The sequence below is a fragment of the Delphinapterus leucas genome, chromosome 11 (genome assembly GCF_059928025.1).
Source record: "Delphinapterus leucas isolate spDelLeu-1000000601 "Yukka" chromosome 11, BTC_Dleu_Yukka2, whole genome shotgun sequence".
Classification (NCBI taxonomy): Eukaryota; Metazoa; Chordata; class Mammalia; order Artiodactyla; family Monodontidae; genus Delphinapterus; species Delphinapterus leucas.
In genome coordinates, this window is record NC_143139.1 from 43,564,952 (window position 1) to 43,587,217 (window position 22,266).

Here is a 22,266-nt window from a genome sequence, read left to right on the forward strand (position 1 = left end):
ACTCCTAATTTATCTCTCCCCTCTCCCACTATCCCCTTTGGTAACCATAAGTTCGCTTTCTATGTCTGTGAGTTTGTTTCTATTTTGTACATAAGTTCATTGGTATCATTTTTTAAGTTTCCACATATAAGTGATATCATATGATATTGTCTTTCTCTGTCTGACTTACTTCACTTAGTATGGTAATCTCTAGGTCCATCCATGTTGCTGCAAATTGCATTATTTCATTCTTTTTTATGGCTGAGTACTATTTCATTGTGTATATATACCATATCTTCTTTATCCATTCATCTGTCTGTGGACATTTAGGCTGCTTTCATGTCTTGGCTATCGTAAATAGTGCTGCTATGAACATTGCTGTGCATGTATCTTTTTGAATTAGAGTTTTCACTGTATATATGCCCAGCAGTGGGATTGCTGGATCATATGGTAACATTATTTTTAGTTTTGAAAAGAACCTCCATACTGTTCTCCATAGTGCCCGCACCAATTTACATTCCCACCAACAGTGTAGGAGGGTTCCCTTTTCTCCACATCCTCTCCAGCATTTATGGTTTGTGGGTTTTTTAATGGTGGTCATTCCGACTGGTGTGAGGTGATACCTCATTGTAGTTTTCATTTGCATTTCTCTGATAATTAGTGAAATTGAGCATCTGTTCATGCACCTGTTGGCCACTTGTATGTCTTCTTTGGAGAAATGTCTATTTAGGTCTTCGGCTCATTTTTTGATTGGGTTGTTTGTCACATCATGCATCTTTTTTTTTTTTTTTTTTGCGGTACAAGGGCCTCTCACTGCTGTGGCCTCTCCCGTTGCGGAGCACAGGCTCTGGACACGCAGGCTCAGTGGCCATGGCTCACGGGCCCAGCCACTCCACGGCATGTGGGATCTTCCTGGACTGGGGCACAAACCCGTGTCCCCTGTATCGGCAGGCGGGCTCTCAACCACTGCGCCACCAGGGAAGCCCACGTCATGCATCTTTGAGACAACTTTGTGTACTGGATTGGTAGAAACTTTTATACCCTACCTGGGGAAATGTTTCTCACTACTATAAGTAATATTTAAAGTTATTATTAGCAGCAGCAGCAATGGGATCAAAGAGTCATGTGACTTAGGCTTTCTGCTCTTCTCACCATGAAATGAGATTCCTGAAAAAGTTCACTTCTTAATGTTTAGACTTATAAAAGTATACCTATGCTTTTATTCTTATTCTTTTGTATAGACTGCTGAGCACTGCTGGAGAAAATGACAAAACTATTCCCAATCCATGTTCTGCACCTTGAGCTGAGCCCTAATGCTATTCACCAATTCGACTATTAATACATATTTCTATTAATAAATATTATTCTTGTCCTTTCTCCATAGTGGCGATCTCAAATCTTTATGATCCTCCTCAAATTTCTTGCCTCATGCTTTTAATGATGACCCAACAGGAAAAAGAGAGAAACCAGTAAGCATATATTTCTTGACCTCCTCTCCAGACAACCAATGTAACTGTATTCACACCTGTCCTTTTTCCTTTCCTCTAAACTCAAAGGTCCTGGCTAAACCCTCCAAAATGCTTTGGATCTCAACTTATTCCAGCTCTCTGTTGACCTCACATCCTCATTTCCCTTCCCTCCTGAACCATGGCCTTCTCCACCCTATTGATTCTTTTCCTTCAGCAAATATACATGCTTAAAACTTCCACATCCTAGAAAACAAAACAAAACACTCCTTAGAGTCTCTTGACCCCTTTACCTACTTTGTTTGCATAATTTCCTATTCATTTTTCACAGTAATATTGTAAAGCCCTGTCACACAATAAAAATACTGTTACCAAGTTTCCTGATCATTTTCTAGTGGAAAATCCAAAGGTATAGTTGCATTGTCTTTCCTAGTGGATAGTTTATGACATATGTTACTGAACACTACACTTTCCTTCTTGAAGCAGTATTTTGCCTTTTTAAACTTATACTTTAAAATATTTGCCTTCCAACTTGTTGCTTCTACTGTATTTTGTTCTTAATAAAAGTGCATTAATATTCACTTAGTTACCTAAGGTGAAACCTGCCAATTTCTCTGTGTTCCTTTATTTTTCTCATCCCTTCCCTCTCCCACAAACACAAATATGCTTGGTCTTAGGCTTAGCCATTGTACATATTAAATATCTCAAAATCTCACTCTTCTTCCTCTCTATTCCCAGCACTCTTGTCTTATTTCTGGTCATTGCATTTCTCCTCAATCTTTTGTGGTAGACTCTGAGATGATTTTCCTTACTCCACTAGCTCCCTATTTAATCCATCTCCCATACCTCTGCTAGAATGATCTTTCTAAGAGATAAATCTAATCATGTCACTTCCTTCATAAATTTTTAGGTAGTTTCCTATCTTCCTAGACTAAATCAAAACTCTGAAAATAACACAGAAGACTTTGTTTCATAATCTGATTTCTATTTATCTTTCCTATTCTTAATTTTGATCCTCTCCCACATATTCCCTTTCGACCACTAGGCAGAAGGTGTAGCTTCTGAAGATACAGTATTATGACATTCCATTCCTCTTTGCCTTTGAACATGTTTTCTCTCTGCCTAGGATATCAATGTCTTGTTTCTTCTTCTACCTCCCCCCATAACTTTCTCCTGTTCAACTTTTACTCGTCTGTCCAGATTCACCTGGACATGTCATCCTCTGGGAAGTTCATTTTTCGATGTCCCTATGGCATTTGATGAAATTAAATCAAAGTAATTGTGGATTTTCCTATCATGTCTTTCACTAAACTATGAGCTCCAAGTGGCCTGGGAGTGTTCCTGCTTAACCTGCGTAACACTCATCTTGCCGGTGAGTTTATAAGAAGGCAAGCAAAATTCAGTGTTGATAAAGGTAGTGAGGTTATTGGTGCTTAGCTCAAAGGGTTAGGGCATGAGTAAATGAAGGTCAGATTCAAGTAAAGGTAGTGAGGCTTGCTCTGATCCACAGCTACAGTCTGAGCTCCTGCACACTCTGGGCAGTGTGCACTGATGAAAAGAGCACTGGTTTGGAGTCAGGAGACCTAAGTTCTAGCTCTGATTCTGATATTAACTAAATAACTGATTCACTTTGTTATAAAGCAGAAACTAACACACCATTGTAAAGCAATTATACCCCAATAAAGATGTTAAAAAAAAAACTAATTACATAATCTTGCTAAGTAATTTTCCTGCTCTGAGCCTTATCAAGCATAAAATGGTTTTTGCTCTCTATGTGATTATAAGGTTTATGTGAGATAATATCTCCAAAAAGGTTATATAATCACTAAAGGCCATTCACATGAAGGGCTAGATGAGGTAGTGTGGATGAAGCCAGGGCCTCTGCTCTGCACATCTCCAGGAGCAATGCTTACACTACAGTCTATGTGAATGTTGACACATGAAGCCATGTGGCGTGACTGCCTTGGATACAGCCTTGGTAATCCACTGGAATATTTGAAATGTATAACGCAGAAAATGAACATTATGTTAGGCATATAGAAATTACTCTTCTGCCTTCCACAGTTCCAAAAGAAGAATGAGGCAGTACAGATAAAGGGAAAGCAAAGGAAGAGAAACGAAGATGCAAAGAAGTGTAATGGCAAACACAAATTCAAAATAAGAAGTTAAATTTCCTTGTTGAGAAATAGGCTTTGCCTCCACCCCCCTTTTCTTAAAGCATGGTTCTTTTGTGTGTGGGGAGGGGTGATGAGAACTCTTAAGATTTACTTCCTTAGCAACTTTCAAATTTGCAATACAATATTATTGACTACTGTATCCAGGCTGTATACTATATCCCCATAGCTTATTTATCTTATAACTGCAAGTTTGTACCTCTTGATCCCCGTAACCCATTTCACTTACCCTCCAACACTTTACCCCTCTGGCAACCCCAATCTGTTCTCTGTATAATGAGTTTTGTTTTGTTTTTTTGTTTTGTTTTGTTTTTAGATTCCATATAGAAGTGCAATCATATGGTATTTGGCTTCTCTGTCAGACTGATTTCCTTTAGCATAATACTTTTTTTTAAACGTTTTTATTGGAGTATAATTGCTTTACAATGGTGTGTCATTTTCTGCTCTATAACAAAGTGACATATACATATATCCCCATATCTCTTCCCTCTTGCGTCTCCCTCCCTCCCACTCTCCCTATCCTACCCTTCTAGGTGGTCACAAAGCACTGAGCTGATCTCCCTGTGCTATGTGACTTCTTCCCACTAGCTATCTATTTTACATTTGGTAGTGTATATATGTCAATACCACTCTCTCAATTTGTCCCAGCTTACCCTTCCCCCTTCCCGTGTCCTCAAGTCCATTCTCTAGTAGGTCTGCGTCTTTATACTCTTGAAGTCCATGTATGTTGTTGAAAATGGTAAGATTTCTTTTTTTAATGGCTGAGTAGTATTCCACTGTATACATATACCACCTCTTCTTTATCCATTTATCCATTGATGGACACACGTTGTTTCCATATCTTGGCTATTGTAAATAGTGCTGCAATGAACACAAGGGTGCATGTATCTTTTCAAATTAGTGTTTTCATTTTATTTGGATAAACACTCAGAAGAGCATTTACTGGTAGTTCTAATTTTAATTTTTTGAAGAACCGCCATACTGTGTTCCATAGCAGCTGCATCAATTTACACTCCCATCAGCAGTTCATGAGGGTTCTCTTTTTTCCACATCCTTGCCAACACTTGATATTTGTTGTCTTTTTTACCATGTTGACAGGTGTGAGGTGCGATCACATTGTGGTTTTGACTTGCATTAGTGATGTTGAGCATCTTTTCATGTGCCTATTGACCTGATCTGTATGTCTTCCTTGGAAAAACGTCTATTCAGATCCTGCCTATTTTTTAAATAGATTGTTTGTTTTTCTTATTAATTGAGTTATATGAGTCCTTACATACTTTGGATATTAACCGCTTATTGGGTATATGATTTGAAAATATCTTCTCCCATTCAGTTGGTTGCCTTTTTATTTTGTTGATGGTTTCCTTCACTGTGCAGAAGCTTTTCAGTTTGATATAGTCCTATGTATTTACTTTTGCTTTGTTTCCATTGTTTCTGGAGTCAGAGCCAAAAAAAAAATATTGCTAAGATCAATGTTAAGGAGCCTACTGCCTATGCTTTTCTTTTCCTAGGATTTTTATGATTTCTGGTTTTACATTCAAGTCTTTAATCCATTTTGAGTTAATTTTTATGTATGGTGTAAGATAGTGGTCCAGCTTCATACTTTTGCATGTGGTTGTCTAGTTTTCTCAACATAATTTATTGAAGAGACTCTTCTTTCTTCACTGTATCTTCTTGCCTCCTTTGTTATAAATTGGTTAACCATACATGGGTGGGTTTATTTCTGGGCTCTCTTATCTGTTGCATCAATCTGTTTTTATGCCAATGCCATATTGTTTTTATTACTATAGTTTTGTAGTATAGTTTGAAATCAGGGAGTGTGATGCCTCCAGCTTTGTTTTTCTTTCTCAAGATTGCTTTGGCTGTTCAGGATCTTTTGTGATTCCATATAAATTTTATGATTGTGTATTTGATTTATGTGAAAAATACCCTTGGTATTTTGAAAGAGATTGTACTGAATCTGTATATTGCTTTGGGTAGTAAGGAAGTTTAAATAATATTAATTCTTCTACTCCATGAGCATAAAATATCGTTCCATTTATTTGTGTCTTCTTCAGTTCTTTCATTGATGCCTTATAGTTTTCAGTGTAGAGACCTTTCACCTCCTAGGTTAAATTTATTCTAGGTATTTTAATTTACTTTATGATGCAATTATAAATGGGATTATCTTCTTAATTTCTCTTTCTGATAGCTCATTGTTAGTGTTTAAAAATGCAACAGACTTTTGTATATCAATTTTGTATCCTGCACCTTTACTGAATTTGTTTATTAGTTCTCACAGTTTTTTGGAGGAGGCTTTAGGGTTTTCCATATATAAAATCATGTCATCTGCAAATAGTGACAATTTTACTTCTTTCTTTCCAATTTGGATGCCTTTTATTTCTTTTTCTTGACTAATTGCTCTGGCTAGGACTTCCAGTACTATGTTGAATAAAAGTGGTGAGTGTGGTCACCCCTTCCTTGCTCCTCATCTTAGAGGAAAAGCTTTCAGCTTTTCACCATTGAGTATGATGCTGGCTGTGGGCTTGTCATATATGGCCTTTATTATGCTAAGTCATGTTCCCTCTATGCCCACTTTGTTGACAGTTTTGATATATTTAAGTTGATAGCAAGTTAAGTTTGAATGCATTCTAAAACTCTATATTTTAACGCCCCCATCCAAATTTTGTGGGTTTTATTTTTATTTATTTTTGTTTTTTAATTGAAGTATAGTGGATTTGCAATGTTGTACAAATCTCTGCTGTACAGCAAAGTGACTCAGTTTTACACATTATACATTCTTTTAAAATATTCTTTTCCATTATGGTTTGTCCCAGGAGATTGGATATAGTTCCCTCTGCTATATAGTAGGACCTTGTTGTTTCACATTTTGTGTTTTTGATGTCACATTTTACATCTTTTTATTTTGTGTACCTCTTACCTAATTATTTTAGTTCTAGTTATTTTTACTGCTTTTGTATTTTAACCTTCATACTGGATTTATAAGTTATTAATCCACTACCTTTAATATATATTTACCTTTACCAGTGAGATTTTCACTTTCATATGTTCTCTTGTTAGTAATTAGTGTCCCCTTTTTTCAGCCTAATGAAGGTTCTTTAACATTTACTGCAAGACTGGTTTAGTGGTGATGAACTCCTTTAGCTTTTGTTTGCCTGGAAAGTTCTTTATCTTCTTTTCAATTCTAAATGATTACCTTTCTGGGTAGAGTATTAATTGGTTGGAAGTTTATTTCTTTCAGCACTTTGAATATATCATGCTACTCCCAGCCTGCAGTTTTTGCTGAGAAATTGGCCGATAGTCTTATGGAGGTTAGCTTCTGCATAACAAGTTGTTTTTCTCTTGCTATTTTTAAGATTCTCTCTTTAACTTTTGACATTTTAATTATAATCTTGGTGTGGCTCTCTTTGGGTTCATCTTGTGTGGAACACTCTGGGCTTCTTGGATCTAGACAGATCCAGACATCTAGTCTGTTTCCATCACCAAGTTAGGGACATTTTCAGCCATTATTTCTTCAAATATGTTTTCTGCCCCTTTCTCTCTTCCCCTTCTGGTACCCCTACAATTCAAATGTTATTCCTCTTGATGTTGCCTCATAGGTCCTTTAAGCTATCTTCACTTTTTAAATTTCTTTGTTCTTTTTGCTGGTCTGTTAGGTGAGTTCCACTGCCATGTCTTCCAGATCACTGATTCTTTCTTCTGCTTCATCTAGTGTGCTGTTGAACACTGCTAGTGTACATTTCAGTTCAGTTATTGTATTCTTCAAACCTGTGATGTTTGTTTTCTACTTTCTTTTATTATCTATAACTTTGTTTAAAGTTCTCACTGTGTTTATCCATTCTTCTCCTGTGTTTGGTGAGCACTTTAATGACCATTACTTTGAACACTTTATCAGGTAAATTACTTGTCTCTATTTCATTGAGGTGTTTTTGTTTCTTTTCCCTGGGTTTTTATCTTGTTCTTTCATTTGAAACATATTCTTTGACTCCTCATTTTTGCTTGACTCTCTGTGTTGTTTCTATGTGAAATAGCTACGTCTCCCAGTCTTGAAGGAATGGCCTTGTGTAGGAGATGAACCTTATCATTTAACCTTTCCCTAGCTTGTTGTCTCTCAAACATTTGTGTTTGTCTAAGCAGCCTGATTTATTCTGGGTAGGTCCCAGTTGTTGAGGATGTGCCAGGACCTCTGAGTGTCCTAGAGGAGGGATCTCAGTTTGGGGCTGATTGAAAGTTAGACCTTCAGGCAGCAGCTTTTAAGATATGCAAGTATATACGGTCCTGTGGGACTGAAATTGTAGACTCTGCTGGCATCAAGACCAAGAACCCGGAGATGTCCCTTTGAGAATGTTGCAAAATTCTGGGCTCCAGTTGAGTGTATAAGCACCTTTCTGGGAGGTACTGGTGAGCTGTAGTGAAGTCAAGTGAGAGTACTGGCTAATGTTCCCTGAGAACACTTCTGTAGCATCTAGATGTGTGGTTAACTTGAACTCTACTTCTCAGGCTGATGCTCCAGGACAAGTAAATAGGCCTTTTGCATGGGAAGACTGGGGGTTGTTTCAGTCTGCTGTCTGTGCAGTGCCCTGCGGGTGGTAGCCTGCCAAGAACTCTAATTGTTTCAGACCTGTGGAGCCCAGAAAGGCAATCCTACTGGCCATCAGAACTAGGCTGACTCAAGGAGCATTCCCCGTGTGGGCTGTGCTCACCTGGCCACTTTGGTAGGGCCATGGGGTGTGCAGCGGCAGGTCACTCACCTGGCAGGTTAAAACATGTCTCTTTAGGAAACTTGTAAATTCTTTGTTTCTCTGAAATGTATGTCAATCTTTTTTAAAGGCAAAATCAGCCCCTTGAAACCTTTACAAACCAGAAACGTCTCTCTCAAGGATATGGAAGCCACTGCTTTGAAATGTATCAAGGATCATAGAACCCCCATCTCCCAGTCTCCAGTCTAACTTAGATGCCTGGCTCCAACTGCAAAACCACGAATTGCCATAAAAACGTGAGAGGTATTTATTATTCCTTTGGCTAAAGGCAATAAGCTAATATGGTTGGCCACCTCAGTTATCAGGTGAATCTAGGATGAACTATGTGTGAAAAATGGTGCTGTCAAGTCCTCTTACTTGAGGACTAGTTACTGTTTATTTTGACAACATGTATGTAATGGGTTGTATCTTCTTGGATATATAAGAGGGTAAGACCCCTTCCTGTCTCTGCAATCTCTTTAGCACATCCTTTGCCTGTGATGCACATCATATTCTGGTTTAATGTTTATTCAAAAACATAACTTTTTTCTTTCTCTTATACCTTTCCGGAGAGGGATTCTGGGGTGGCAGAAGGTTTTGTTTTTAATTATATTTACCCCGCAGACACAAAACAACCTTGGTAAGAAATGTAAATGAGGCAGAAAAATAATTATCACATTCTCATAGTCCTCTCTCTCTTTCCTCTCCCTTTTCTTGTCTCTCCCTACACTTCCTATCTGATAGTTCCTCTTGAGAATTTATTTTGGTATAAAAATAACTGTGCCCAGGGTCATCACCTATAAAATGGGGAACAATAAAGCAACCGAAATCACAGGATTAAATGATTTAATTCCCACAAAGTACTAAGGATATAGTGTATGACATGTAATAAGCAGTATATATATTTGTTATTGTTAATATTATCATATGGCAAAATCTTTCATCAAGGAGCAAGTCTGTAGCTACCTGGCTCACAGAGTTTCCACCAAGCACAAACAGATAGTGTGTTGAGTTACCCACCATTTGGGATTATCTCAGACTAGTTCTCTTCTTTATCCTGTGCTCTGCACCAGCCTCCCCACCTAATCCTTCCTGACTCTTCTCCCACTGCTGCTAGCAGTGTTGATAATAAAATGAAACCTCTCACTTCTAGATATGATCACTTCACAAACAGGATATATATTATGCTGTACTACCTCAGATCTGGTAAAAGAAACAACAACAACAACAAAATAAAAATAAAAATATTCTCCTTAGCAGTGCTTCTCATAAATGTGGTAAAGGTCAAATGATTTAAATTTCAGCAACAGGGCACCAATAAAAGGGCCATGAAGTTGAAATTCTTGAGCAAGGTGCAAATTATGAGGGATGAGTGTCATTCTTTGCCAGGAACTTGGAGGAAGATTAAGATTTCTCTGGAAGAGACTAAAAGATGGAGTGGGAGGGATGAAAGCTGATAGCTGGGAACAAGATCCTCTTTTAACAGAAAATGTGCCCTTGTGCTAATTGCAGAAAGGTGCTCATCTTATATAGATAAATTAGGGGAAAAAAATAAACTCTCTCTTAGAAGAAGAAGACCCTTGAGATTATGGAAGGTAAGCTCAGTAGAGCTGGGTTCCAACCCCTATTTGCCTCTTCAAGTGAGTGTCTTTGTGAAATGTGAGGACCACACAACTAGACACAGCTACTGGCTGGGTGCTGCTACCACTTTCTATCCATGCTTGCACCTCTCCTATGCTTGACAACAAGTAGTAGATTAACACCTGGGACTAGATACAGAGATCCTGGGAGATAATTACAGATCCTGGAAGGGGCAGTAGATCTGAGGAACTGTCCCACCTAGTTCTGCCTTTGATGGTGGTGAGTGAATTTCCCTATCCGTGTTTCTTATGCAGTCTTTAATCTTGCCAGTGCTGAGCTGTTTTCATAGCTACTTCCCACTCCATGTGATCTTTTAGAGGATGATAGAGGAGTGGATTGAGAGAGATAGCTTATAGCTTTGTGAGAAGATTAATAAAGAAACTCATAGAACATTGGAATGATTTGGGAACCACTGTGACCCCCTGCCTCAGCTGAAGTCTGTGTCAGTGAAGGAGAGATCTCTCATTTTTCTAGGGGAATCATAAAAGGAAAATCTATAAAATCACCTCCTCATTTACCTGAGAGGCTAAGTGCATTGAATTTCTAAAGTTACTGTGTTTCATTGAATCTGATAAAACATTGTTTGTAAGACATAATTAATTTTGTATTCCATTAAGAAGACAAATATATGTATTATATATATATATATATATATATACACCCACACACACAAGTATATTGGTTGACACTGCCAACTGTTAGACCCATTCTATTTCAGAGATATTCAAGTGCAGAAAAATGTACATCTTAGAATAAGTGAAATACAGCATCTCTAAACACAGTAACTCCTGCTGTAATGAAATCCCATCACCTAGCAGAAAATGGAGTCTAGTTACATCTAGTTACTTATTTGAAATGTTTAACTCCTAGAAACTTCCTCCCTGGCAACTCAATTCCAATCTTTCTGTATACTGACCTTTAGTCAAAGATGGGACGTTTGTGAGAGGAACTGACATTTTGGGTATTGCATGAATTGTCTAGAAAGGTATAATCATATAGATCCTACACAGCCTGCTTTGCTGGACAAATCGGCATTTTCTTGTGCGAGGCTGACATCTGCTGGACAAGTAACACTTGAGCAAAGCTTTGTTTTGCTATTTTAGAATAAATTAAAATTTTTGGCAGGGAAACCTAGCTGTGGTGCATATACTCCACATTTTCTATTCGAATTTTATAAGTTTAGCAGTTAATTTTCTTTTCAAATTTTGTATGCTGTGGCTGAGTTTCAATGAGCTTTAGAATGACAGCTTACCCTCAGGGCAACTTTAATATGTGAGGATAAAGCCCTTTAATTAAACTAGTCTTTCTTAACCCTCATGGGGTGTCAGAATCACTGTCTGTGAGAGACTGTTTATAAAGATGGCCACAGCAACCCTCCCATTCCACATTGCCTTTTCACAGTGTGACTTTGCCACTCCTATTTAAAAAGTAAAGTCTGTTTTCCTTCCTTTTGAATCTAGGTTGGCTTTGTGCTTTGATTTCAGCAATAACATGTGGTAGAGGGGGCACTGTACAACTTAAAACATATCCTTAAAAAGAGCCACTGCGACTTCAGTTTTTGCTGAACATCCACGTAAGAAAGACAAGTTAGACTACTGAAGAATGACTCACCACATGGAGAGAGTGCCTGCCTGCCTGCCGGTCAGCAGAGAGATTCAGCACCAAGGCCAGCGCCAATAGGGTGAGCCCATTTAGACCTTCTAGTCCAGCCCAGTCAACTAGCCAAAAACAGCTGCATAAGTGAACCCAGATGAACCAAGCAGAAGAATCCCCCCCCAGTAAACCCACGAAACAGCAAGAAATCATAAATAAGTTTTCCTTTAAGTCACTACATTTGGGGTGGTTTATTATGCAAAAATAGGTAACTGCTAACACGAGGAAACTTTAAAAGAAGAATAAACAATGATGCCCAAGTCCAAACCTAAGAGATTTGTATTTAATTTTATTAGGTGGAGCCCAGGAAATAGCAATTTTTTTAAAAGCCTGTAAGACTGGGATTCACTGATCTAAATATTTTGCCCATGATTACCTTTTCTAAAATCAGTAGCAACAGCAACGTTGTAACGGTTATTCCAGCATATGGTGCATTACCTACACAAACTCTCTGTCAGGTTTCATAGGAGCAAACAAAGTTAAGTGAGTTTGGCAAGATTGCTGAGCTAGTAGGAGGTAGGTCATTTGACTCCACATCTTAAATTTTTTCAACTACATATAGTAGATTGCTGTCTTCTGACATTTTACCTCTTTTGTGAGTGACTGATACATACAAGCTATATATCTGGAGATGAAAGTTATGGGTAAGAGAGAATGTAGAGTGATGAGGACCCTAAACCCACAGATAATTAGAATTAAAGGAGTTGGAATCATAAAGACCTTTGCGATTCTGGACCAGTAACAATGAAATTTTGGTGTCAAACAAAAAGCTATTGGACTAGGAAGTGCAGTAAATAGTACTAAGACGTTCAAAATGGAGGGAACCCTAAGCAAGATGATTAAAAATCATTATCTATGATGCCATATTCTCTGTGGTCCTAGTGGATAGTCAGTTGAAGTACCAGGAGATTAATTTCTGCTTAGTTTAAATAATAAAACTTTAGTCAAAATTTTCAAAAAACTAAAGGAAAGCTCTGAAAGAGTTAATACTCGAAATTCATATCTAGAGGAAAGACATTTTAGCTGCAATAACTACCTACGTGAGATTCATTGTCCTTCCTTGAGGAGAGAAGGAGAGCTATGTACATCAGACCCTAGCTGCAGAATGGAACTCAGAGCCTAAATGAACATACATGTGAGATACATTGAGGACTCTTGCCTAAGTCCTATGATTTGGGCTGATTAGAAAGTAGCTAAAAGCAGGTGCTGGGGTATAAATCTCCATGGTTGGTCTTCATCTGGTTGGTCTTCACCTGTTGCAAACTACAATGCTTCTCAAACTTCAATGTGCAAGTAAATCACCTAAGGATCTTAATAAAATTTGATCCATTAGGTCGGGGGTGGGGAAGGGCTGGGATTCCACATTTCTAACAAAATCCCAAATGATGCTAATACTGCTGATCTGCAGACTACATTTTGAATATTAAGGTTATACAGAATTTTCCCCCCGAGCAACAGTTCTCAGGCTGTGATCACCAGACCAACAGCATTGACATCACTTGAGAATTTGTTAGAAATGCAAATTCCTAGGCCCGGTCCAGATCTATTCAATCAGAAACTCTGGGAGTTGGGACCCAGCCATCTGTAGTGTCACAAGCCCTCCAGGTGATTTTGATGCTAAAGTTTGAGAACCACTGATCTAGAAAAGTATTTATCCAGCCATAATAGAATTACACTAGGAGGTTTAAAACAAAAAAAATCAGTCCCTGGGCTCCACGCCATACCAATTAAATCAGAAGGCAGGATGTGGGACACTTCACTGTGAGTATTTTTAAAAATCTTCCCATGTGCTTACAATGTGCAGTGAGGTTTGAGAAACACACACACACACACATACACACACACGAGAGAGAGAGAGAGAGAGAGAGAGATCCACTTCACTTACTTCCTGAGTCTTTGCCAGCAAAAGTCTGGTAGAGGTGGTGGTTTCTGGATCTGCTGGGCCAGTGGCTCTCTTCCTCCTCACTGTTGCTTTGCACCTGTAACCAAGATCCCGGCAAAACTCAGTCAGTGCCAGTGTTGGAGAAAAGTGCAGAATGGCAGATACCTGTAAAGGAAAGAGGCTGAATGTACTTGAGAGACTTGGCCTCTTCTCTTGTGGTAGGAGCCTGGTAGTGAGGAAGGCAGGAACAGCTCTACATTCAATGAGAGGTGACATACATGCAAATGACACTGCAAATCATCATGGCTTCTCTTTGTGGCAAGGATCTGAGGGCTTTTCCTCGAGACTCTAGCACTTGATGGCAGTACTGTCCATAGACCCAGGCAAGAAGAATTCCAAGTTTTAGAGAGCTCACAGGATGAAGAGTTGGTGGACCTAGAGGATGTGTCCACTTTGATCTTGTACTACCCCTTCTAGACCATGCTCTGGATACCCAGAATACCCCCAAATGCTATTCAAATGGCCCCAAGCCTGTTTCAGGGAAATGCATTGGCTTTGCCTCGTGTCTGTTCTCTCAAAGACCAGCCTTTCTCCTAGTGTATGCACTCCCAGGCCTGAGGGATGACTAATGGTGGTTATATGTGTGGGTAGGGGGTTTGTGGCATTTGTATATGCAGGCTGGGGTGTTCACATATGTATGTGCAAAATCCCTTATGGTGCAGGGCAGATCTGGCCATGGGAAGAGAAGGGGACAGGATGGGGAGGGTCTCTGCCCACCCTGCCATGTTCTAGCACTGAAGTCCTAAGAGTGAGAATTCTAGATTTGAACCTGAACTTCTAGGACTTTGCGGTTACATGCTTGTCAAGGTAGAAGAGAAGATTTTATTTACTCGTGTTTAGCCTAGTGTGTAACCTCTATCTGTACTCTTGTGTGGATCCCACAAATGACAGGGGCAGGTGTGCTTGATGAGAAACTTCAATGAAGATCAGATTAGATAAGGAATTAGAAAAATAGTGCTAGAAACCTGGGCACTCTTAAGAAACCAGGCTCATTTCTTTTTCTCCCTCCTTGTATATTAACCCATTCCCAAAGGTTTCTGAATATAATTCAAGAATTGAAAAAATAAAATAAATAAATAAATAAATAAAAAAGAATTGATATATCTGGCAAGGAAAAGGAGCCTGGATTTCCTTTACCCAAGGGAAGGAATCCAGAGCCTTTCTCTGCCAGCCTCTCCCTCACTTTCAACCCACTCACCTCCAAGACCAAAGTGTCCTGCAGCTGCTGGGTTAGAGATCGGTGCAGTTCTGTTCTCTCTTGGCCCTGTTTCCATTTCTGTTGGATGGTGGACAGGTCCAGGGATTTAACCTTCCTGCCCATGGGATTCTTCTGAAACAGACTCTTTCTTGCTCTGCTCTTTCTTTTCCAGAAGGTCTCATCCTTGGCTGAATGGGCTTCCTTACTGGTGGCTTGTAGACCCCACAGCTGTCTCTTTACCTGTGCAGGGTCTGTGCTCCACTGTAGATCTGCTCTGGGCAGAGAATGTGTGCAACAGGGGTTAGAATCCAGAGTTTCTGATGGTTCTTGCAATGTGGACATCCCCTGCTGTGTTTCCTCTTTAAAGCAGAGGGCACATGGACAGGAAGAAGTGGGCAGCTTTGTGCCCCTGATGGGGGGCACAGGATCTCCCTGTGGGACTGGCCCAAACCCAGGGTCTTGCTGGAGGACCAACTTCTCTCCTCGCACTCTGTCCATCACTTCCCACACCACCTGGTCTAAACTGTTCCTTTTGGGGGTGTGGTCGGGTGGTGATAGCCTATCTCGTGGGCACGTGTACAGGCACATCTTGGAGATGGCTTTCCGGAGGCGCTCTCTGGGTGAGTGAGGTTCAGGTTCTGGGGCCAGAATCTTGATGGATGGCACATCAGTTGCGTTGCAATTCCAGAACATGTGGGATGGTGTGAACTTTTGGACAGGGGTCTTAGATACGTAGGAGTACAGACAGAAGAAGGCATCGGCGGTGACGGCCAGTGTTTGCACTTGCTTAAACCTGCCTGAGTGCAAGAGTTGAAGACGGTGAGTCTAGGGGGTCATCAGCCAATTACTTCTTGAATCTTTCCCTTCAACAGCCTTCCTAAAACTCAAAATTCAGAAAGAAGGTGCCATTTTCTCTACCAGCGTTTCTCCCATTTAGATTTCTGACACCCAGGATTCTCTTTCTTGACCTTCTTGACTTTTTGACTCCCTATCCCAAATAGTCCAAAAATTAATTCTATACGGGATGAAAAACTTTTCTGTATCTTGATTTAGCATATCCTTTCTGCTGTCAGTATACAATGGTCTCTATCACTGTGTTTGCCTTAGATGACAAACATGACTAAAAAGGGCAAAATTAACATTATTTTCTTAGTAAGAAAACTTTAGGGTTATAGAAGTCTTCTTTGATAGCAGCAAATCTGAGGGATAGCAATTACTAGGCAATGGACAGAGGTAGAGAAATTTAGATGGACTATATCATTTCTGCTAGACTTTGCTTCTCAAAGTGTGGCCAGTAGTCCAGTAGCATTGGCATTACTTGGGAATTTATTGCAAATACAGACTCTCAGACTGTATCCCACACATTTTAACAATATCCTTCAGTAATTCACACATACACCCATGTTGGAAAAGCACTGTGATAAACCATATATCCCTTAAACTGTAAGTGTCCTAAAGGCAAGAATCATGTTTCTCTTGCCTAGCTGCTGTCCTTCCAGAATTTAACAACTAATTATGTACTTGGCACATAAAATAAATTCAATAAGTCATCCTCAATCTTTAGTGTGTGAAAGAATCATCTAAAATGCTTGTGCAAATACTCCAACTCAAAATCCTTGTTCCAGCAGGTGGAGCTCAGAAGCGTAGTTTTACCAAGTTTTTAAGTTGAATCTGTTGCAAGGAATCTGAAACAGCACGGTCAGAAACACTATGTTGGGGGGCTGTAAAAGAATATAATTTGAAATATATTGTAACACATAGAATAAAATAGAGTCTTTTATCCCTCATCCAGGTAGAGAAGCCCTCTCATATCTTTCCTTAGTATGGAACTGGGACAACTTAAATCATTGTTTCCCTAGACGTGGTCTAAGGATTATACATAAGAATCATCGGCGTGCTTACTTAACATAAATATTCCTGAGCCCTTCCTTCTCTGGAAGAAAAGCCTATGAATATGAATGTTTGATTAACTCCTGCACAATTTAACATAATTAACAGAACCACTGCCCTAAATGGAAATGATTTTAATGTAGTGGCTATAAATGGGGAACATTCAATAATTCCAACTGAGAAATAGAAAATGGGGACAAGATTTAAAGACATTGTTCCTATTTGATTCAGCTGAAAGAGAGAAGATCTAAAGAAAGTAATAGTGATATGAGGTCTCTTGAAGACAATTTCTTCAAGAGAGAGAAGAGAAGTCAGAGTTCTCTATCCTCACTGAAGACAGCATAGGAAGAAACAGACACAAGAGACAAAGGGTCGAGTGAAGCTGGCCAAGAGAAAGTAGTATTTAGAGCCACTGATCCCTGTTGTGAATGACTGCAGGCTGGGAGAGAAGTTGAGCATATATCTGTGGTAACACTCACTGGCCAGCATGAGGCACGGGTCTTCCATTTCAATCCTCCGCACCTGGGACTTCAGGAAGAGCTGGAAATCAATGCCTTTGGCCTGAGACGGAGTGGTGAAAAATCGGGCAGGAATTCGAGAAGTGTCTTTGTGGTCCTCCTGGCCAAAGCCCAGACTGAAAAGGACATCTTCTGCATCTTCTTGCACCTTGTCCAGAATCTCTGAGATGCTGCAAAGAGGGGGTTTGGGTAAACAAGCAAAGCTTTGAGACACAGGGTAATCCAGAGTTATCTAATAAAAGCGTCAGGAGACTGAGATACCTTTCTGGCCATTTCTCCATCTGCCACTGTGACTGAGAAAAGCTTTCACTGCTCTGAATCTAAACTCTCTGTCTGAAACACGGGAGTTACAATCTCGCCCTGGTTTAAAAACTGAACGAGATTCTGTCATGACTACAGTGATTACAGATGAATGAAAATTTGCTATGAGAGGGATTTGAAAAATCAAAAGCAGTCTAGATGCAAAGAAACCTTGCAGTTGTGTTATTAACCTGTCAGTTCCCACTTGCACATACTGTGACACAGCTGGCTTTTGCCAAGCGCTTTGTAACTTGCTACCCAGCTTGTGCCAGTGGCTGTGTGGAACACCCAGGCAATGAGTGTGTAAGGAACATAAAACTCATTTTATTCTCACCCTGAGGATAAAATTTTATCTATACAGGTATGCTCAAAACCTGATTTTGAGAAGTAGGCCCCTTTACAGCACAATTTCAGGACAGAAGTCCTGCATTACAGACCAAACACTTTCTCTCTGTCTCTGTCTCTGTCTCTCTCTCGGTATGGCACCAACATATGTCTACATCCAAAGCTTGGTAGCACCAAGCTGGGTGACACTAGAGCTCACCAACTACGTGTTCCAAACAACCATGTGGGTAGGGGAGCTGTGAATTATTTGAGGCTTTGACTAATCACTGTTACTCTCTTCAGAAAGGAGGCTAGGCTTTTTGATCCAAATCGAGACCATCTTATTCAAGTAATAGCTGAATAATTGGAATCCCTGGATCTATTCTCGTGCATTCCTCCTAACTGCCAATTTTTTTTTTTTTTTTTGCGGTACGCGGGCCTCTCACTGCTGTGGCCTCTCCCGTCGCGGAGCACAGGCTCCAGACGCGCAGGCTCAGCGGCCATGGCTCACGGGCCCAGCCGCTCCGCGGCACGTGGGATCTTCCCGGACCGGGGCACGAACCCGTGTCCCCTGCATCGGCAGGCGGACTCTCAAGCACTGCGCCACCAGGGAAGCCCCTGACTGCCAATTTTATCTTCATGATCCTAAGTTTCCTTATCTGAATTGTGGGCATACGACTAGATCACCGAGGAGGGGGGAGATCGAGGTGGCAGAGAAGGAAGATGCTGAGTTCACCCACCCCAACGAACAGATCAAAAATACATCTCCACGAGGAGCAACTCTCGCTGAAAACACACTGGAGACTGATACGCTCTTACACAGCCAAGGCTGTAAAGCAAGATCTACACGGAATTGGGTAGGAAGAGAAGAGAAACAGTCAGGTCAGGACCTGCATCCCTGCAAGGGGACACAGAGGAAGAGGGGGATTACATGGGCTCTGAGATCCTCCCTGGGGAGTGGGTGGTTCAAACCACAAACTGGGCACCCCAGCCCTAGGGTCTGACGCTGGGCAGAGGAGTCCCATTAGCTGGCTTGAAAACCAGTGGGACTAACAGGAGGGCTGCAGGAACCCTAGACTCTGCTCGCGAAGAGAGCGCACTCGCTCGCTGACTCCCTGAGACAAGGAGGAGGAAGCAGATTGAAAGTGCCTTGACTCTGGCCATCTTCCTGTGACCCACACGGGGCACCCACTATAGTTCCTCTTGCTCCATGGTGCAGCTCTCCACTAGGGTGAAGGCTGCCATTACTGTGAAGGGTGTGTAGCTGTGGGCGATGGAGCTGGCTTGGACCTGGCGCTACATGTGAACCGGGCGATGGCAGCCATTACTGGCGCTCCCAGCAGAGGCAGATGGAGAGCGGTCTGGAACTCTGACTCATGTGCCAGGACTGCTCCCCAATGGGCCCTTGCTTGCAATGGGCACCTGCCCCAGCCCTTCTTGCTCCAGCCCTGCTCCCCTCTGGGGCGAAGGTACCAATGCTGGGTTGCAGGAGAGCACACACTCAGAGGGAATGGAACCAGCTCAGACCTGACCCTCAGGAATTCTGCTCCAACAACTTAGGACACAGTCTTGCCCCGGATAGGGTGCTGTGAGCCACTGAGCACAGGAGAAGCCCTGGCTCACACCAGCCTCTGGCTCTAGCCCTTCCATCCCCAGCCACAGCTTCCACTAAGGTGACAGCTGCCAGCACACCTCGGCGGGGAGAGGTGACTTGTGTCCACTTCAGAGCCGGTTATAAAGCTATAGTCATCAGAGCAGTTTGGTACGGGCACAAAAGTAGATATATAGATCAATGGAACAGAATAGAGAGCCCAGGAAAAAAACCATGCACTTATAGTGCATGATAAAGGAAGCAAGGGTATACAATGGGGAAAAGACTGTCTCTTTAATAAGTGGTGCTGGGAAATTGGACAGCTACATGTAAAAGAATTAGAAAATTTTCTCACTCTGTATAAAAAAATAAACTCAAAGTGGGTAAACACTGTTCCATAAGAACAGAAGTCATAAAACTCCTAGAAGAAAACACAAGCAGAATACTCTTTGACATAAATTGTAGCAATATTTTTTTGGATCTCTCTCATAAGGCAAAGGAAACAAAAGCTAAAATGGACAAATGGCACTTAATTAAACTTAAAGCCTTTTGCACAGTAAAGGAAATCACTGATAGAATTAAAAAACAACTCACTAAATGGGAGAAAATATTTTCAAATGATATGACTGATAATGGGTTGATATCCAAAATGTATAAATAGCTCATACATCTCAATATCAAGAAACAAAGAACGTAATTAGAAAATGGACAGAAGACCTCAATAGACATTTTCCCAAAGAAAACATACAGATGGCCAGTAGGCACATGAAAAGATGCTCAACATTGCTAATTATTAGAGAATTGAAAATCAAAACTACAATGAGGTATCACCTCACACCAGTCAGAATGGCCATCATCAAAAAGTCTACAGGGCTTCCCTGGTGGCACAGTGGTTAAGAATCCGCCTGCCAATGCAGGGTACATGCGTTTGATCCCTGGTAGGGGAAGATCCCACATGCCGTGGAGCAACTAAGACTGTGTGCCAAAACTACCAAGCCTGCACTCTAGAGCCCAAGAGTCACAACTACTGAGCCCGCATGCTGCAACTACTGAAGCCCATGCGCCTAAAGCCTGTGCTCTACAACAAGAGAGGCCACTGCAATGAGAAGCTTGCGTACTGCAATGAAGAGTAGCCCCGCTCGCCGCAACTAGAGAAAGCCCACGTGCAGCAACGAAGACCCAACACAGCCAAAAATAAATTAAAAAAAAAAAAGTCAACAAATAATAAATGCTGGAGAGGGTGTGGAAAAAAGGGAACCCTCCTACACTGTTGGTGGGAATGTAAATTGGGCAGTCACTATGCAGAATAGTATGGAGATTCCTCAAAAAAACTAAAAACAGAGTTACCATATGATCCAGCAATCCTACTCCTGGACACATATCCAGAAAAGATGAAAACTCTAATTTGAAAGATACATTCACTCCATTGTTCATAGCAGCACTATTTACAGCAGCCAAGACATGGAAGCAACTTAAATGTCCATCAACAGATGAATGGATAAAGAAGATGTGGTACATATATATACAATGGAATATTGCTCAGCCATAAAAAAGAATGAACTAATGCCATTTACAGCAACATGGATAAATCTAGAAATTATCATACTGAGTGAAGTAAGTCAGACAGAGACAGATAACTCTCACATGATATCACTTATATGTAGAATCTAAAAAAATGATTCCAATGAACTTATTTACAAAACAGAAATAGACTCACAGACCTAGAAAACAAACTTAAGGTTACCAAAGGCGATAGCAGAGGATGGGGAGAGATAAATTAGGAGTTTGCAATTAACACATATACACCACGATATACAAAACAGTAAACAGTAAGGACCTACTATGCAACACAGGGAACTATACTCAATATCTTGCAATAACCTATAATGGGAAAGAATCTGAAAAAGTACACCTACACACACACACACACACACACACACACACACACACACATCTCTGAATCGCTTTGCTCTACCCCTGAAGCATTGTAAATCAATCAAATACACTTCGAAAAAAAGTTTTAATGCAGATATTTGAGTCTCATCTCCAGAGATTCTGTGTTAACTGAACTGGGGTGTTGCCAGGGCTAAGGTTCAATAAAGACAAATCACTAAAGAGAGATAAGAGCTAATAAGGTCTCAAATTCAAACTCTGACTCCAAATTCCAAACAATTTTTATTATAGCACACTAGTTTTCATCACTTTCCATCTTGTTTTAAAGTTATTTGTGTGTGTGTTTTGTTCACCCTATAGGCTTGGTGGGCTCCTGCGGGCAAACTCTTTGTCTGCTTCATCTTCGAATTCCACACAGTCATTGCCTGGCCTGCATTTGGGGGTACAAAATTATCTGAATGAATCAATGTTTTATTGCCTCAATCAACCAATCAATTAATACATTCATTGATTGTTTACTGAGTACTTATAGGTCCAGGAACTGTGATGGTACCGATACTACACCTCTTGGGGTACAAGGTGCAGGGGAGGAGACACCTGTATTTTACACACAGCATCCAGCTCTGAGCAGTAGATTCCTCTGCATCCCTGCTATTCTTGAAGCAAATATTGTTATGCTTGTCAAGTATGTGACTACATAAAAGCTCTAGCAGTATATCCCAGAAAAAAAACTGGCAACGGTTCTTAGTTCCATTCTCTTCTACCTCTCATCTTCCCCGCCCTTACACCCCTGCCAAACTTGGCACCTACCTTGAACTAGTCTTGTTGGTCCCACCAGTCATGCTACTGGAAGCCAAACTGCAGCCAAGATCCAGTAGCTGCCCAGGCCGGGCTGTCTCCAGGAAGCTCCTGCAGGGATCAACGCTGAAGTCATACTAATCTTGTGAGCAGTCTGCAC

At 40.7% G+C, this 22,266-nt stretch overlaps 1 protein-coding gene across 1 annotated transcript in view; it reads right to left on the minus strand.

Annotated features, from left to right (window-relative positions):
* Window positions 1-22,266, minus strand: part of TESPA1 (thymocyte expressed, positive selection associated 1) — a 65,061-nt gene that overhangs the window by 23,653 nt on the left and 19,142 nt on the right. The window contains 4 exon segments of the mRNA XM_089920832.1: window positions 13,538-13,631; window positions 14,793-15,589; window positions 17,162-17,370; window positions 22,119-22,217. Of these exon segments, the coding sequence (XP_089776958.1) occupies window positions 13,538-13,631; window positions 14,793-15,589; window positions 17,162-17,370; window positions 22,119-22,217 (1,199 nt within the window).